General features: G+C 39.8%; 1 protein-coding gene across 1 annotated transcript; it reads left to right on the top strand.

Annotated features, from left to right (window-relative positions):
• Positions 1-1,891: 1,891 nt before the first annotated feature.
• LOC116483296 (bifunctional phosphoribosylaminoimidazole carboxylase/phosphoribosylaminoimidazole succinocarboxamide synthetase-like) lies at positions 1,892-3,381 on the top strand. The gene is given in 2 exon segments (XM_032753640.2): positions 1,892-2,066; positions 2,069-3,381. Coding segments are annotated over 2 exon segments (1,275 nt in total). The 5' UTR covers positions 1,892-1,991; the 3' UTR covers positions 3,269-3,381.
• The last annotated feature ends 16,087 nt before the right edge of the window (positions 3,382-19,468 follow it).

Genomic DNA, 19,468 nt, shown 5'->3' with positions numbered 1-19,468 from the left:
CATAACTCTGCCTATTAAAACCTTATATACATTCCAAAAACTATAGAATGCGTGGATTTTCCAATTGTTATTCTCCTGGGATTTGAAAAATAATCATCTTAAGCCAAAACTTTTTCTGAGACTGAGAGGAAGAAATTTTATTTCCTGGAAACCTAATGAGAAATTGGGAACCATAATAATAGAGCTGTTTTATTCATCACTAATGGACATATTTTGGAAGTAAAAAGTATAATTTAAAGAAACCATGAAAATAATCCTACTATATATGCCAGAACTTTTAGAAAAAACAGTTTGATAGAATTAAAATTGAGGGAGGAAAAATTAAATCAAAGAGTGAGAAATGAAGATAAGCTTTAATCCTAGGAAGAGTTAGAAGTTAAACATTACAGAAGAAATATTGAAAAGCCATCCTGCCAGAAAAAGTCCCCTCATATCTGCCACATTGCTGAGATTTCACTATTAAAAAGCCCTTATTTTTTGATTTTTAATAAAAATCTTTTTGTGGCTCTCAGAGCTTTCCTCTTCCCAAATCAAAATATCTAATAGTTCTAGTGATGTTACATTGTGATTTGTGTCAAATACACAATTTGAACCCAGGTCACCTGACTGCCACCCCAGTGCTATTATCTAATAGTAATCTTGCTCAAAATGGAATTTTAACTCAATGCTAATCTGAAAAATAAAAATATTCTTGACCATTTTAATGCCCATATTTGTGTCTAGAGTTGTGCCAACTTTAATTATCTTTATTAATTATCAACTTTAATTATCTTGCACTGAAACAGATAAGAACTTAATGCATCCCAAGTGGCGGCCAAATGAGGTAGGGGAGCACTGTGCTAAGGAAGCTTTCACATAACTTTGAATAGAGAATGTGATCAGCTCTTTGTACAACAGCACAGAAGTATAGGATTGTTAGTAATGGCCAGCACCATCTTCATGAGACTAAAGGCAGCTAAGTGTTGGCAAAATAATATCACATTAGACAGGCACGGTGGCTCATGCCTGTAATCCCAGCACTTTGGGAGGCTGAGGCGGGTGGATCACCTAAGGTCAGGAGTTCAAGACCAGCCAGGCAAACATGGCAAAACCCTGTCTCTACTAAAAATACAAAAATTAGCCGAGCATGGTGGCACATGCCTGTAATCCCAACTACTCAGGAGGCTGAGGCAGGAGAATTGCTTGAACCTGGGAGGCAGAAGTTGCAGTGAGCCGAGATCACGCGACTGCACTCCAGACCCTCAGTGACAGAGCAAGACTCCAACCCCCTCAAAATAATAATAATAATATCACATTAAATTAATGTGGGTAATTTAGCTCTTGGCTTTATATATTTGATTAACTTTAATTTGTAAATGTGTGAACATTGTTTCACGGTTGTATGAAACTTTTGAGCATATGGGGGTCTGAGAGAATTCTTTTAAAAACAAAACATTATTCGAGTTCTGAAGTTTAGCAAACTGTGCCCTATACTAGTTGAGACATTGGACTCTCTTGTCTCCCTCCCACTTGTAATGGGGATAATTGTGTGTGTGTGTGTGCGTGTGTATCAGCTGCAAATACAGAGCCAAATTAAACGTTATAGGACCCAGGTCTTCTGGTGCCTAATTCAAATCCAAGGGCTTTTGAGCACAGGGAGATGACCTCTAGGTAACCAGGTAACCACTTTCATATATTGAGTTTGTGTCTGAACCCAAAATTTCCATGTGTTACTCATTTATTCTCATTCTTGGTCTCACTTGAACAATGTCCTGAAGAAAATGTGTATTGTAAAACATGCCTAATTTCTAGAAGTCCCAATAATTGGGAAAGAACTCCTGTTCATTCATTCTGCGTTGTTACTTGGGGACAGAGCTGGGACTTGAAGGCAGGAGAACTGAACTCCAAAGCCTGTGTCTGTTGACCTCCTTGCTTTAGAGACTCAAAGATTCTTCATCCTAAAATGATCCTCGCTTCCCGGCGCGGTCGCAGCCCTCAGCCCACTCAGGATAATGGCGACAGCTGAGGTACTGAACATTGGTAAAAAATTGTATGAGGGTAAAACAAAAGAAGTCTATGAATTGTTATCGATAGTCCAGGAAAAGTCCTCCTACAGTCCAAGGACCAGATTATAGCAGGAAATGCAGCTAGAAAGAATCACCTGGAAGGAAAAGCTGCAATCTCAAATAAAATCACCAGTTGTATTTTTCAGTTATTACAGGAAGCAGGTATTAAAACTGCCTTCACCAGAAAATGTGGGGAGACAGCTTTCATTGCACCCCAGTGTGAAATGATTCCAATTGAATGGATTTGCAGAAGAATAGAAACTGGTTCTTTTCCCAAAAGAAATCCTGGTGTCAAGGAAGGATATAAGTTTTACCCACCTAAAGTGGAGTTGTTTTTCAAGGATGATGCCAATAATGACCCACAGTGGTCTGAGGAACAGCTGATTGCTGCAAAATTTTGCTTTGCTGGACTTGTTATAGGCCACACTGAAGTGGGTATCATGAGTCATGCTACACAGGCTATATTTGAAATACTGGAGAAATCCTGGTTGCCCCAGAGTTGCACACTGGTTGATACGAAGATTGAATTTGGTGTTGATGTAACCACCAAAGAAATTGTTCTTGCTGATGTTATTGACAATGATTCCTGGAGACTCTGGCCATCAGGAGTTCGAAGCCAACAGAAAGACAAACAGTCTTATCAGGACCTCAAAGAAGTAACTCCTGAAGGGTTCCAAATGGTAAAGAAAAACTTTGAGTGGGTTGCAGAGAGAGTAGAGTTGCTTTTGAAATCAGAAAGTCAGTGCAGGGTTGTAGTGTTGATGGGCTCTACTTCTGATCTTGGTCACTGTGAAAAAATCAAGCCCTGTGGAAATTTTGGCATTCCATGTGAACTTCGAGTAACATCTGCACATAAAGGACCAGATGAAACTCTGAGGATTAAAGCTGAGTATGAAGGGGATGGCATTCCTACTGTCTTTGTGGCAGTGGCAGGCAGAAGGAATGGTTTGGGACCAGTGATGTCTGGGAACACTGCATATCCAGTTATCAGCTGTCCTCCCCTCACACCAGACTGGGGAGCTCAGGATGTGTGGTCTTCTCTTCGACTACCCAGTGGTCTTGGCTGTTCAACCATACTTTCTCCAGAAGGATCAGCTCAATTTGCTGCTCAGATATTTGGATTAAACAACCATTTGGTATGGAGCAAACTGCGAGCAAGCATTTTGAACACATGGATTTCCTTGAAGCAGGCTGACAAGAAAATCAGAGAATGTAATTTATAAGAAAGAATGCCATTGAATTTTTTAGGGGAAAAACTACAAATTTCTAATTTAGCTGAAGGAAAATCAAGCAAGATGAAAAGGTAATTTTAAATTAGAGAACACAAAATGTATTAGTGAATAAAAAAATAAATAAAAAAACAGAATGATGACATAAAGACAGTTCCCAGAATGGCTATTACATCATTGAAGTAATGGTGTCATTGAGCTCTAAGAAGTGACAAAGGGAAGTTCTAGTTCTGGGAAGCTCTATTAGGCAGTTTTCTAGAATTTCTCTTCCTCCATCCTTATGTCTTTTTTCTGAATTCTTACCTCCAGCAGTCATCGGACCACGTCGTTAATCTTTTAACTGGAGAAAGCTGTTATCAGTGACCTACTGTTGTATAACAGACCGTCCCCAGTTTAGTGTTTGAAGCAATAATTTATTGTTATGTTCCCATGAATTCACTATTCTGTTCCATGCAGTGTTGGCTGGGATCACTTATGCATCTGCACTCAGCTGGTGGCTGGGCTAGGGTACATTGTTTCTTTTCCTCTAGATGATCTCTGTCTCCCTAGCAGGGTTCTTTAAAGCACAGCAGCTAGATTCCAAAAGGGAGCATTCCAAAAGGACTAACCCCAGTGTGCAAGTGCTTATGGAACTTCTGGTAGCCACAGCAATTTACATGGGCAAACCCATGGTCCATGTGGAAGGGGACTAAAAGAGGGTATTCATGCAAAACGGTGTGATTGATTGGGAGCCATCAATGTGTCAGCCTACAAATGAAATGTAGCTATGTACGAATTTCCATTTTTTAATGTATTTTCAAGGAGTGTCGGTATGTGATTACATTTTGTATGTATGTGATTACACATGTGCAAATCTATTAATATAACGTGATCTTGCCTGTTAAAGAGACATATGAGAATCTGGAATAGGCTCAAGAGAAGTTCTACTTGCCCCTCACCCTCTAATTTCCAAACAAATTTCAGTTCATGGCCAGTGACACATGAAATAAACCTGACGATGAACAGGGGAATGGTGCAAACATGCAACATTCAATGTATTAGAAAAAGTTAACGTTATCCTGCATATGTACTCCTGGACTTAAAAGCTGAACAAAGAAAAAAAAAAGTTAATGTGAATATGGAAAGTAATTCTAAACAAACAGGGCAGGTATTTAAAGAAATTAATTTTTAAAAGTGAAATTATAGCTTCTTAAACCTAAATTTTGTGCAAAAAAAAAAAAAATCCTTCCATGTATTGGCATATCAGTCCCCCCATTCAAGGACCTTGATCATCAGTTGTGAAGCTCATTAGTTTCATATCTGATGCCAAGAGAAGTAATAAGTTCCAATCACTGGGAGAAGGTACATATCAAGGTGGGTTTTGCAAGGTGAGATATAGGCTAGAATTTGGGGAAACATGTAAAATTTGGCATCATATAAAAAAAGAGGCCGGGCGCGGTGGCTCACACCAGCAATCCCAGCACTTTGGGAGGCCAAGGTGGGCGGATCACCTGACGTGGGGAGTTTGAGACCAGCCTGACCAACATGGAGAAACCCCGTCTCTACCAAAGATACAAAACTAGCCGGGCGTAGTGGCAAATGCCTGTAATCCCTGCTACTTGGGAGGCTGAGGCAGGAGAATCGCTTGAACTCGGGAGGCGGAGGTTGCGGTGAGCCGAGATCACGCCATTGCACTCCAGCCTGGGCAACAAGAGCGAAAATCTGTTTCAAAGAAAAAAAAAACACATCAAAAGTGTGGAAAATAATATGATAATAACCTTTGTTAAACTTGCATGAGGGAATAGACTAGACCTAAGTGTAAATAGGTGATTTGATTGGGGTCATTTTGATTGCTTGGCAATACAATTCCTCTCTTTTATATTTAATCAGAATGTTTGTACACCTATTTATTAATTGACCCCAGTGGGTAAGACGACCACAGTGACTGGGCTTAGTGTAAATACTCATTAGTTCAGTTCTCTTGATTGGATCAGATGACCCTTTTACCCATACGATCCATACATTATGTGACGCATAAATGGTTGGTCCAAACTTCTAAGGGTGACATTACTCTATTCAATAGTGCTCTCCCCACAGAGAAATAAGCATAGCTAAGGAAATAACTTCTTTTAATGAGATTAATCCCGATTCTAACTTAAAAGGCAGTTTTACTGCAAGATGTAGATGACTTTCAAACCTCCTTATTAATTAAAATATTGAATCATTTTTGGTGTCATCAACATGGTGGTTATAAATAGAAGTGAGACTGGGAGGAGTAGTTTTTTAAATAAATGAAGCCATAACCCTAGAATTTTCTGCCACGGATTACCCTGAAACTCTTCATAAATTCACCTAGAACAGGATTTAAATGATGCCTGCATTAACCATAGTCAAAACTGGTGATCAAATGCATTTCTACCCACAGAAACCCAGATGAAGGAATGTTGAGCCCTTCTTTCCACCAGGACCTAAATATTTCCTGGAAGTTTGAAACTCAAGGCTCAGAGTCTACTCCTTCCCCAATATTTCTGCAACAATTTTATTGGGACCAGTAATTTATACAAACGTGAGGCTGAACAGTTGGGCTCCTCTGGGAGCCTTCCACTGTGTTGGTGCTAGTTTGGATAGTGTGTGTGCGTATGCGCGCACGCGCGCGTGGAAAAACCGGGTATTTCCCTAAAGGAGTTTAGTTGACTCCAAGAGGTCACTCCCCTGAGGAGCCGGCTGCAGGGCGGTGATTCGCCCCCGGGATGGTGGCGGCGATTCCGTGCGCCTTCCTGCAGTTGGACATCAGTTATATTTCAGGCTTTCAAAGTAAACGACGAACTCAGCACTTCGGCAGAGTCCAAAACCCGCCAGCGAACTTGGGTGCTAGAGAGTTCGGCCGGAAGAAAAGGTGACTCAGAGATGCACCGCATTTTTCTGGCACTTTCCACCGAGGATACTCTAATAAACGGGGGAGGGGGAAAGAGAAAGGGAAAGAGAGGAACACTCTCCCCCTCTTCCAGAAACTGCACCTCAGTCTGAGATTTGGGTATTATTTTACCTGTATTTATAAAAACCACCACCGCACTCCCTGCACCAACTACCCAACTGCCTCGACTTCCATTAAAAGCAGCTACTAAGACTAAAGAGAGGGAAAGACTAAGGGCGGGGTGGGGGGGAGAGACAAATAAATAAATAAAAGAGAGCGCGAGGGGGGAAGGGGAGAGACGGGAGAGGGAGCGCCTGGGACTCGAGACGGCGGCAGGTTCAATTAGCTAAACAAAGAAATCATGGCGGATTGTTTACATTTGGCAGCGCCCGGGCTGCGCCGACCGCCGGCCCCGAGCCGCCGCGGGCCCCGAGGAGTCGGCCGAGCTGCTCCCGCGCCCTGGCCGGGTAAGTGACGCCGGCCGCGGGCCCGGGGCGCGGCCGCCGCGCGCGCCAACCCCGCTGCCTCCCCGCCCCCGGCGGCCCCGGAGCAACCCCACCATCCCCTCCCCCCTCCCCCACCGGATCGCCCCAGCCCCCTCCTCTTGCCCCCGGCGCAGCTGGGCTCCGCTTGGATTTCGGTGACGCTGTGGCTCTGTTCGTTTACTGCTGCTGTTGCTGCTGCTGCTGCTGCTTCTGCAGCCAGGGGGAAGGGGTGGGGAGAGTTGGGGTGGAGGCGGCAGAGCAGTGTGGAGAGCAGTGCCCCTTCACTCGTTTGTTGCCTCTTGGGGTCGGGACCTCCCCGGCTGGGCCAGCCCAGCGGACGGCCCCTGTGCGCGCTCGCCTTGCGCCACCGCCTCCGGGACCCAGGCGGAGCGCGCCACTCAGCCCAGGAGGTGGGGCCGGGCAGTGACCCCGCGCGAAGTGCCAGTGCGGAGTGCGGGGGTGGTTGCCGAAAGATGTAATCCCAGGAGGGGCCGCCGCCTTCCATCCTCAGGGACAGACCGCCTCCTTCGCTGTCCCCTACCTGTATCCCCTCTTTATCCTACCCTCCATTCCCCGACCCTTTTCTCCCTCTCTTCTCCCCGTTCTTTTCTACTCCCCTCATTGCTTTTCTCAGACCAGCCTTAAGGTTGAGAACCTGCTCAAGAGGTCGCCTTCCAAAGGCTAACATTGCCAAAGCCACCCACGTCTGTGAGAGCTTTTCCAAAGATTGACTGTTTCCTCATCTTTGTGGCCCGAGGGTTCACTTTTTTCCGTAGGGTGGAACTCTCTTTCTCCTACAGAGGCTTTTTAGACGAGTGTCTTTGTGCTGCGGTTGGCACAGCAGTACTAGGAGGTTAGGTAATGACAGGGGAGGAAAACAAAGGCAACAAATAGGGGGAAAAAGAGAGGGTAATGTCACCAACAACAGAGGGGGCTCTCTGTGTTCCCAGAAAAGATGGTTTCCTTTGCGGAATCCTTCCAGCATCATCGGCATGCAACTGACATATTTCCTTTGTACAGAGAAAAACAAATCCTTAGGTCCTTTAAGTTAACCTTTATTTTCCTTTCAATAAAACTTTAAAAAAATGTTTAGTGCATTCAGTAGTTTGCTTTTTCTCTTTCTCTTGCTTTCTCTTTCCAGAACCTTAGTTAATATCTGTGTCCTATTTGGGAGAAAATCACAGCTAGGACTAGCTGTGGAACAGAGCAGGACTGGAGTTGGTGACATTTAAGCAGCCTTGACTGGGGGCCAGGGCAACAGAACCAGGCCCAGTTGCTTCTCTTGTATACGTCTTTTTGAGGCTCTGACATCACGCTGCTGCTGGGTTGCTAATGCACCATTGTAAATCATACAGTGAATTGCTTTATTACCTGAGAAAGAAAATGCTGACATTAAAAACCATCTTTTTTGCATTATCATAGCAATCATATCTTCTATACAAAAAAGGATTCAAGTGAATTCTTGATTCATAATTTTTATTATACCCTGAGGAAGGCCCATCTGGAATAAGATATGAATGTACTGTTTCTCTTCTTCCCCTTGAAGGTGGCAAACACTAGGTGATTGGTTCTCATTTGTTAGATTACACCAAATTATGTCTTTTTTTGCTAAATCACCAAAGCAACTTTCTATCCAACTCACTACATGTTTAGTAAAGCAAAACTTATTTCACAATTACTATTTGGCAGGTATAGCCCATCACCTTACCATACCACTACTCAGTTCTTTTTGACTCATTGACATTTTAAAAAGTAAGGTTTATCTTCAGAGAGCAGAATAGAAATGGGAGTGGATAGCGAGTCTTAGCTAACTCAAGAACTCAGGACTTACTGGAGTCAGAAGCTTTCAGTGAAGATCACACGTGTATTTTCACAGTTGTGTGGACATGAGAAACACAAAACTGGTGGTTTCATAAAGAGCTTCTACCCAGACACTTAACTCACCAGTTAGCTTGAGATCCCATTACTCAGTAACCCCAAGCACATTCTCATAAATGGATTTTGTGTTGACTCCCTGTCCATATCAGTTCAGAGATCATAATCATGGAAGAAAGTGAATTGGCTTCCACAATGACTTTAACAGAAGTAGAAAGATCAGCCTATGGGTTATAGATCTTGCTGACCCATTAAGGGTCAGTAAATTAGTAGACTGCACTTGAGTTGACACTTCTGATCCCAACTTAATGTGTTGATTAACTCATGGCTGCTATCTTCATTATGGGCTATTAGCACATTGTTAAGCCTGATCTTAGAGTAAGAAATTGTTTTTATGTTTACTTTTTGGTTCCCAAGGTTAATCAATATTCATCATGGCCTTACTATTTTTCTTTAAACTGAGGAGGTTAAATAAGTCCTTCTGTAGAGAAAATAAAATTTAATACTATATATATGAATTTGGGATGTAAAATGTGGGGGTGGAAGAATTTTGCAATATACACAAATACATCGTTAGAAACACCATCTCCAAATGTAAAAATACTTATATATACATATTAAGGAATTTGAATCTACATCCTTCTCATTGGTAGCTAGCATCCTTTCTTACTCTTGTGTGCATTTGAATAACAGACACATTTAATGTATGATATTTAAACCTTCAATGCTGGTTTCTGGAAATTGCTGTGTAGAAATAGTCAGTGCCTAAGTCTAGACCTTGTCTACTAGTAAGTGTAAATTATAGGCTCCGGTGAGGCAGATATTGTGATCAGTTTAAGCTAGAAATCAATCTCTAGACTGCGTTATTACATCCATGAAGTATTTCTTCTTTCCTGGTTTTCCTGAAGTTTCAAGGTAGTTGCAGTCCTGGTAGTCTGGGTATCATCAGTAAGTACTCTGTAGTCTCACCATTTGGTAATCAGTATGTCAATAATGCTGGGAAAACTGCTTAAGAAGCTTGCAAGATTTATACTCCCAATCATGTAATAGATTGAGTCGCATAGGTTGTTCCACATGGAACTTCATTCCAAACTCAATCTGTTCTTGTGTCAGCTAGGCGCCAAAGTAACAATTTCTGGTAGGGGTTTTTGCATCTATTACTTGGCAAACATTTATTGAAACTCAAGCAAAAACAAAAATGTAATGAAACCCATTAGTCTACCGAAAAATATAAGAAGAATTGGGATATTTTTCTGCCTCTGAAATCAAGATGAAGAAGGGTATCAATAACAAAGGAATGGTCCCCCAAATCATGAGAGGCCACTGAATTTGTCAAAGAGGAGATCATTGATAACTTTGCGATGGGCATTGACTGAGGGTGTAGATCGGAGGGCAAGATTGTGGGAGGGTGAAGAAGAAGATGGTGAGAAAGCTGTGATAGATAATATTAAATTTGAATATCTCAGGATGATGTTCTTGAAAGGTACTGTAGTTGGCAAATCCTCAGTTCACAAGGCCAGTCTCAGAGAAAATACTATCGTAGTAGAAACTAAATTTTAAAAGTGTTAAGTACATTAAAAACTCTACAGCAAATAAAAGCTGAGGAAGGCACCTGCCTTCAAAATTAGCCACATTGTCAGCATTAAAAGCCTGTACCAACAGGTAATCCTCTTGAATCATCTTCTTTAGTTGTTCAGGGACACATGGCTGCAGAATTGTGATCTGCTGAGTACATGTCTCCAAGCTCTAGGGTACACAGATTATTTTTGGTTTTAAAGTGTTTGAGCCCATTATTACTTGAAATTCAATGTCCTTTGCACTTGCTTCCTCCCTTATTTCATTTCCTTAAGCCCTGCCAAGCTGCTTTTGTAACCATGTAGCCTTTCTACAAATTATCTTGGTATTTAGGGGAAGTTTTTTTCCTTTTAAGGGTGGTGGTGCATCTGGTGTCGTATCTTTAGATTTAGAGATGTGCTGTCAGCAGACCCCTTTCTGAAACACCTGACTACACAGCCCACCAGAGAGACAGCAATGTTTATTGTCTGTCCTGCCCTTTCAGGGACTGAACTGAAGCTGTAATACATAAAAACATTGTAGGTTTTAAACTTATAATGTGTAAATATAAAGTGAGTTATTTAAAGTTTGTCTGGCAAGAGTTTACGTATAGGTATATGTAAAAGAGGGAGACGTAAAAGCGAAACATTTGGCTTTTATTTGAATGCAATCTGTAGATCTTTTTTTTTTTTTAATAAGAATTTGGCTTAATTAAGGTGGCTTTGTGGTATGCTGTGTGCTTGGAGCATGAATGGGAGACCAGCAAGGGCTATGAGTCACAGGCTGTGAAAAACAAAGTGGGGCAGCAAAACATTCCCCTTCAACCCAAATCTTCACTCCTGCCCATCTCAGGCTAAATAGCAATATCAACAACCATGGCCATAGAGGTAGGCCAACTCAAATCAGTAGAATCTGCATCAAGGAAAACAGAGTAGACAGTATTTCAAAGGAGCAGCAGCTCTTGTCATCACTGGGTTTTCAGATACATAAATCAGAGAGCTCTGTGCCAGTTAGTACCAGAGCTAGTGGAAGCAGAATCTTGTTGGAGGAAGAGGCTGGCTGGAGTTCACTGAGAGGCCAAAGTCCCAGTCTTGCTTGTACCTGGGCTCCATTACTACCAGAATACAAGCTAGGAACCAGGTAGAAGATGTGTCAGAGAGCTAGGTAGACTTCATGTGGAGATTAGGTGTGGTGTGGGTATTTGGGCTTTGCTCTCACTCCAGAACCCTTTGTTTAGGGGCAGCAGACCCAACCCCTCTTGCCAAATCCATTTCTACCAATGGGTTAGAGTGTTTATTGTTCTATTGTGTCCCTGCTGTGCATGTTTTATGGAAAGGGTGAAGACTGAGTATGGCTGCAAAGATTGGATGAACAGGATAGAAAACGATGGGGACTGATAAAATGGAGTAACCCAATGAGACTGCAGAATTAACTATAATTAAATTAAATTATATTATTTTATATTTATTATAATATAATATAATTATAATATAATATTCCAGAAGTACAGTATCTGAAAACAACAACCATATGCTCAGATAAAATCATGGGTCCGAGATTATATATTTTCAACAATGCACTGAAAGTTAACTTTAACTTGCTCTTTTAATTATGTCAGAATTCCTATATCAAGCCCTTGTGTGCGTCACAACTCAATGAAATTTTAAAATTCGAGAATATACTCATACAACACATTTGACACATAACCATCCTTTCCAAATGAAAGATTCTAAATATAGTCCAGGTGAAACTGAGCACTGGAAAGAGACAGTGAGTTTGACAATGACATTCTATTATTAATTGCCATAGTTTCCACTGTAACAACACATTTCTTTAATTATATCTTTCTGAGGACATCACATAAGATTTAACAGAATTGATTAAATGACAATAACTTTCTGGCTAAAACAAAACAGCAAATATCAAACATCTTTACCATCTCGTAATTAAAGAATGATATTCCATATATATAAGAGGCTCTATGAATCTCTGAGCATATCACTCAATCAAGAACACAGAACTCAACATATTAAACATTCAGACCAACATCTGAAAAATCAATCTTAATTTCACTTTTTATGTGTATTAGTTTTCTATTGCTGTTATAAAAAAATTACAATAAACTTTGTGGCTTAAGACAACACAAATTTATTATCTGACAATTCTGTAGGTCAGAACTCTGATACACATCTTGACTAAAATCACGGTGTCACCAGGGCCATAGTTTTTTCTGAAGGCACCTGGGGAAAATCCATTTTCTTATCTTTTCCAGCTTCTAGAGGCCACCCACATTCGTTGGCTCACAGCCCCCTTCCTCCATCTTCAAAGTCAGCAATGTTGGATGTTTCTGACCATTCTTCCATAGTCACGTTTCCCTCTAACTACAGTTGAGAAAGGTTTCCTGCTTTTAAGCAACCATGTGATTTGACTAGGCACACCCAGATAGTCCAGGATAGTCCCCCTCTCTCATAGTCTTTAAACCTTAATCACATTTGCGGAGTCCATTTTGCCATAGAAAGTTTCATATTCACAGGTTTCAAGGATTAGGATATGAACACTTTTGTTGCCTTATTATTCTGCCTAATCTTTAATTCTGCTTTCTTCTTAACCATGTTAGAATTTAATTCTGCTTTCTTCTTAACTATGGCCTATGTTAGGCCACTCTAGAAGCAGTGGCCAAGGCAAGGATCCCAGTGCCTTTGAAGTTTAAAAATACAAGTTTCTTTGGGAGTGACACCAAAAAATGCTGATAAGGGAGTAGAGAGAAAAGACAGGAAATTAAAGAAATACAAGATAAGATGTATTAACAAGCAAGTTACCACTGGGATATTCTGAGAGTTAGTGTAGGACTAAGAGTTATTCTTATGGAGGAGTGAGGAGTTTGTGGCATTTGTCCTCCAAATCTCTGTCTTTCTTGGTTTGAGCTGCTTCTAAGGGTATTATCTCTCTGGCACTGCTGGCTTGTCCTGCATGTGGGCCAAGCATATTCCCCCAGCCAGGCTGAATACCTCAAGCAAAGATTATAGGTGTTCACAGCAAGCAGCTTTCAGTGTGAAGAAATGAGTGCTTGGGAGTTTATGTGTGGGGCACCCATGGCTCTGCTACCCCACCCCAGATTTAGTTATTCACTAAGTCTTACGTTTTATTATTCCTACATTAATTTCTTTGCACTTCCCTCTTTCTAGTACTACAGTTGAGATCAGCCTTTCTGCATCAGTCTACTAATCTGTTCTATTCCACTCTAATTTGTGCTATATATGGCTCAAAATTTGTCTTCCTGAAAAATATGGCTTTTAGAGTATTACTTAGACAAGCAAGCAAAGAAAAGTCTCCACTGATTTCTCATTAGCTGTAGGAAAATGTAAAAAGAAGTCTTCAGCCTAGTGAGCCCTCAGGTAATTCCATTCTAGCCCCATGATACCTTATCTTTGTCAACTCTTATGCTTATACTGTCCTATGTATATCAACTTTACCCTGTCCCTGGAGACTGGAAGTATTAATTTGCCTAACTATGCTTTTGTTTTGTTCATAGTCCTTCAGTCTTCAGATCTAAGCCTGGCTGATATGGAACTTTTCACCTGGCCCAGGTGAGACATTCTTGTCTCATTACTCATTACTTGTCTTATCACTATTTTTGAGCCCATCTTATGATTTCCTTTCCTCTTGCTCTTGATCATAGAGTTTCTTTTTCTAGGCTAATGATCTAATAGGCTAGTACCTAGGCTAATACCTGCCATCCTTGAAGGTTCGGATCAAACCTTTCCCCTCTTTATTTAGCCTTCCATTAGCCTATCCCAGCTGGAAGTGAGGTATCTCTCTTCTCTGAAAGCTTTAAAACTACTATTTTGGCTTTTATTATTTTGTGTTCATAATTTTAGCAATCTTTTCATAGAATGTAAGTTTAATCACCTCAGACAGGTTCTAAGGTCTTTGAAGATAACAGAATATCATACTCTCTTACCTCTCAAATCCTAGAATATTTTGATTGTAGTATGTACTTTTTAGCTATTTGTTGATATATTTGTCAGACACAAGTAATTTGTTTTGGAAAGGTGTGCACAGTATATTTTAAAGTGAAAACTAATAAAGAAAAAATAATCAGTATTTCAGTGATGTGCTACTGTAGCACTAAGCAATTCATTACTTGAGTTAAATGATAAAAGAATCTAATTCTTTTTTCTTACTTCAGCAAAGCAATTTTTTTAAAGTTAAAAAAACCAACACATTTAAAACTAAGATATCTTAAAAGTATGAACAAGTTTGGATGTTTCTCCTCTATTCTTAACCTAGACCTGAGAGATGTAGTGAGGATGACAAAGTCCTGTTCCATTTTGAAAACTGCTGAAACACCCTTAAAAAGCGTTTGTACTTTTTATTTAAAATTTTCAAATTTCCAAAACTAATTTAAAAAGAATCTAGGATATGACTTTACTTGCTAAGCATATATATCCAATGGCTTCTTGGATGCTGGTGTTTCCATTCTTCATTGGGGGAAAAAAATAAATGCTCCATTTTCATTTTGATCTCCTTTGTCAAGTGGGAGGCCTGCAAAAGGTTGGGAAGCATGGCTAATTGTTTGTTATGGTATCAGCATAGCTTTTCTTTTGTGCATAATTTTACACCTCAGAGCCTGCGCTTTGGGTGCTTTTTCAGTGCTGGAGATAGTACTTCACAGTGCCTTTAATCAGGCTCTCTGGACCAACAGGCATTGTAGTACTGCCAGCAGAATAGGACAAAGTTTTCTGCCAGGGGGAGCATCCTTTGTTATCTCTGACCTCATTAACACCAATCAATTGAGTTAACAATCAACACGTACTGCTTGGATTACTCAACCCTGGGAGTTTAAAAATGCTCATGCCTGAGCCCCACCTGCAGACATTCCAAGGTCTGGTCTGTGTTCTGGGCATCTGAATTTTGAAATTAGCCCTAGGTGATTCTAAAGAGCAGCCAAAACTAAAAACCACAGGTCTGATCCCTGTTGTCCCCTGAAGCCTGATAGAATATGGATATCATGGATTATAGAGCTTATAGATAATGTAGAAAAATCATCTACTCTCCTCTCTGATCTGAAACAATTTATGAGCTGAGCAAGCAGATCTGGCAATATTAAGAGAAGTGGCTCATACAACAGGAGTCACGGCTAAACTTCAGGTCTCCTAACTTACGGGCCATAGTCCTTCCCTACTTAAAGTATGGTCATGGGACCAGCAGTGTCACTTGGGAACTTATTAGAAATGCAGAATTTTAAGCCCTACCGCTGATCCCCGAATCAGAATCTGTTTTCAATGACTTCCCCAGGAGACTCGAATTCACATACTTTTGAGAAGTGTTCATCTTTACCATTGCTTAACTGTCATCTCTTATAGGTTAGAATCTGATTTATCTCTGTATCCTCAACATCTAGCACAATGTCTGGGACGTGTGCATTTTAAATGCATTTTTGCTACAAAAGATGTTAGACATGTACTTTAAAACATTTATTCTTTGAGTAGATAAACTTTATTATACTTTCCATATACTGTTCCGTGTTTCATCTTTATGAGCCTTTATTGTGCACTTTAAGTATACTTATTTTGTACTAGGCATTGTAACTACGAAGGTAAATGAGATATTTTCTAGGAGGTCACTATCTAGTTGGAGAAGAGGGATCATCAACAGATGTAATACATGGAGTTAGAACCACAATGGAAACAGTGTGGCATAAGAACCCACAATGTTTGCCATGGGAATGTGAAGAAAGAACACTGGATTTGGGTCTTTGGGTGGTCTTGGGGTTTGAAAGGCAAAGCTGACTTCAGATAGCTATTAGGAGCCAGCCAGATGATGGAGATGAGGGATGCAGAAGCACTGCTCAAAGGGTGGTTTAAGAAGAGACAGCAACCTAGGCAAAGACTCAGAGATACCTTGTGCATCAAAATAGAAGGAAAACTACACTTAAGAGTGGCTACTCCTGAGAATCCAGTAGAAGGATGGCTGGAGGTGGGGTATAGGGAAGAGAAGAGGGTTCCTGTGTTTCTTATCCACCTGGATTTAGATGTAAAGGAAAATATTTAGAAAACCAAGGAACAGCCCAAAATTTTACAACTTGGAAATATCAATATTAATTGCATGTGAACTGAGAAATGCCTTACAGTCCAGAATTTTTTTTTTTTGAGATGGGGTCTCACTCTGTCACCCAGGCTGGAGTGCAATGGTGTGATCTTGGCTCACCGCAACCTCTGCCTCCTGGATTCAAGCAATTCTCCTGCCTCAGCCTCCCGAGTAGCTGGGATTACAAGCATGTGACACTATGCCCTGCTAATTTTGTATTATTTTTTAGTAGAGACGGGGTTTCTCCATGTTGGTCAGGCTGGTCTCAAACTCCTAACCTCAGGTGATCTGCCCGCCTCAGCCTCCCAAAGTGCTGGGATTACAGGCATGAGCCACCGCACTCGGCCTACAGTCCAGGATTTGGAGATCTTGTCATTGTGCTTTCCTGGTCTAAATCCTCAGAACTGTCTAGCATTTACAATCAACAATAAGCAAAGAGCAGTCCAGTTCAATCCAGACAGAATCATATAATTCCATTACCTTCAAAGTACCTTTCCTTTTCAAATGAGATTGTGAGTCTAAAGAAGCATTGTCCAGTATGGTAACTACTAGCCACATGTGGCTGTTGCGCTTTTGAAATGTGGTTAGTCTAAATTGAATGGTGCTCTAAGTGTAAAATGCATACCAGATTTGGAAGACTTATGAAACAAATGTAAGATACCTCAATTTTTTATATCAATTACATACTGAATTGGTAATATTTTGGATACATTGGGGTAAAAATATATTAAAATCCATTTTACCTGTTTCTTTTCACTTTTTTAATGTGAAAATTAAAATTATATATGTGGCTCACATTATATTTCTGTGAAAAGAGTTGGCCTAGATTACTTAAACCTGAAGATGCCACCAAATAATGACCTTTCTCTTCTACCCTAGAAACTCACTTCCATCTTCTACCCTGGACACTCACTCCATATGGGGGGCTCCAGAAGCCTTGGAAGTGGTTTTAGCTTTTAAGTTGTAGAGGTAAAGTTTTTTAATAATTGTGTCAAGTTGGGATAAAGTAAAATGAATAACAGGTAAAATTTTGCCTTTATCAAGTATTTAAAATTTTTTTATTTTAGTATATCTCTTAAACATCCCTGCAGTTATTTTTATTTAATGGTTATGCAAGTTTGTGACTTGTCCAACTCTTTCCCTCTAAAGCCTGAATAAAATGCCGTTGTCAAATACACCCTTTCTAATCTGTGTTATTTGACATACAGTAGGTAGGACAGAGCTTTAGGTTCTATTGTCACTTCAGTGCAGATGTGAAAGTTCCAGTTAATGAGAGCGTAGTGTAAGTGTTTGTGTTTCAGGAAGAAAAGGCTCCCTGAATCTGCCTTAAAGCTTTAGATATTCTGTACAGGGAATAAAGTGATAGGCTCAAATTAACTGTGGCCAGACAGAGCCACATGATATGAATATAAATGTTTAAGTTTTGCTCGAATTAAGGTTCTTGGTATCAAGGAAAGTGCTTTCTCACTAGGCAAGTCAAAATCAGTGTATCTTACTCCTCTGCTGGGACATGCAGTATGGGTTTTGCATTGAACTCAACTATGAGATTTTATTCAATTCCCTTATTTGGATACATTTAAAGGTATCTTCAGTAGTCTAAAATTTTCAGTCCACATTTTTGGGGGCCTTCATAAATCTTTCCTGATTACTTTACATCAATGGTGATGTGGTTAATTGGAAAAAAAATATGGAGGCTAGAATGTGAATTTTAGAATCAGCAGACAGGTTTTCATGCCTTGCCATTTGGTGATTAGAAGCAGGTCACTTCACCAAAAAACAGCTTTCTGAAGGATAATTACCTTGAATTGCATTTCTCCAAAAATTACTTCTCAGAAAGTCAATTCACCAAAATCCAATTTCCCTACTGAACAATTCATGGAATGATCAATTTGCCAAATCACTGCTTTATAAAAACTTTCCTTCTATTAGGTTTCTTAAAGTTTGTAGCAAATCCTGCTGTATAAGGTGACTGTGGCAGCTTTGGGAGATAATTTAGAATTTTAAGTTTAGTTTAGTTTGGTTTTAGTTCTGCTTAGAACTGCAGCCATTTTACATTATAGCTTATGTATTTTGAATCACAGTGTTGTGTTGTCTTAAAATCAAGGACTTTTTAAATCATAAGGATAAGGTGAGTTCCCATCATATAACTCATTTTTAATCTAACCCATTGTCTTTTATACATTTTTGATTCACAGATTTTCTAACTGAATGAGTCAAATGGATTATTTGTAATATATTTTAAACGTACGCCTGAAATGTGAAACATATAGGAAATGACATTTAGCTGATTTGGACTGACAAATGTGCTACAGAATTGCTGGGCTGAAATGGCTAGGGCAAAATTAAAAAGTAAACTAAAACTAGGACTAAACACAATTAAACTAAATATTAAAAATATCATTAAGGGTATTGAACCATCCCATGCAATTTGCTAGAAATTTTATAAAATGCAGAAAGTTTATGGCTTCTGTCTCTTTGGTATGTTAACTTGGTACTGGTTTGTAGGAAGATTTGAGATGAAAGACAATACCATTGTAAGTGGTAGAAAATAAGCTGGAATGCCAGAAGGGATTTTATAATGGACCATGTAATTGAGACCGCAAATTTGATATATACTAATTACCAATAGAAGGTGAATTTAAATTCCTAAAAATTGTTGCCATGAAGATAAAATGAAAACCAGTCAACTAAAACTAGAAATAATCTTCGGAAGCTTTAATTACTATGAATAATATTATGGCTATAAAAGTTGGACATAGTTTAAAGAAATAATTTCTTGGTAAATTCAGCAAATTGGCCATTCTTCAAATTTATTATTTGGCAAATTGGCCATTTGATGAATAGATTTTTAGCAAATTGACCTAAAAGTGTACGATTTGTAGTAAGTTTGGTAAACTGTTCTAAATCTCACTTGCTTTACTCTATGAATGGGGATGATAGGGAGTGTATGAGAATTAAATGAGATAACTTAGGTACAGCACCTTATACATAACTTAACAAATGTTATTTCTTTATCCTTGGAGTGAGATTCCACCTATGACTTAGCCAAGCTTTCTTAACTTTAAAGTGAAGGGGTTTGACTAAATTATCTTGAGGATCTCGTTCCAACCAAAGAATTCTATGATGCTAAAAACAAAGAAACAAATACCTCAAACCCTGGCCTGCTTAGATGTCAAAACTTCTGAGGTCTGGGTTCCACAAAAGGACAGAATTCAAGGGTTAAGGTAACTGGGTCACTAGTGCTAATTATGAAGAGCCTCTCTGAGTTGTTTGCTTGGACTCTGAATATTTGGTGGT

Source organism: Hylobates moloch, unplaced genomic scaffold, assembly GCF_009828535.3.
Source record: "Hylobates moloch isolate HMO894 unplaced genomic scaffold, HMol_V3 SCAFFOLD_15, whole genome shotgun sequence".
Classification (NCBI taxonomy): Eukaryota; Metazoa; Chordata; class Mammalia; order Primates; family Hylobatidae; genus Hylobates; species Hylobates moloch.
The sequence above is the reverse complement of the archived record's forward strand: the minus strand, read 5'-3'. Positions and strand labels throughout refer to the sequence as shown.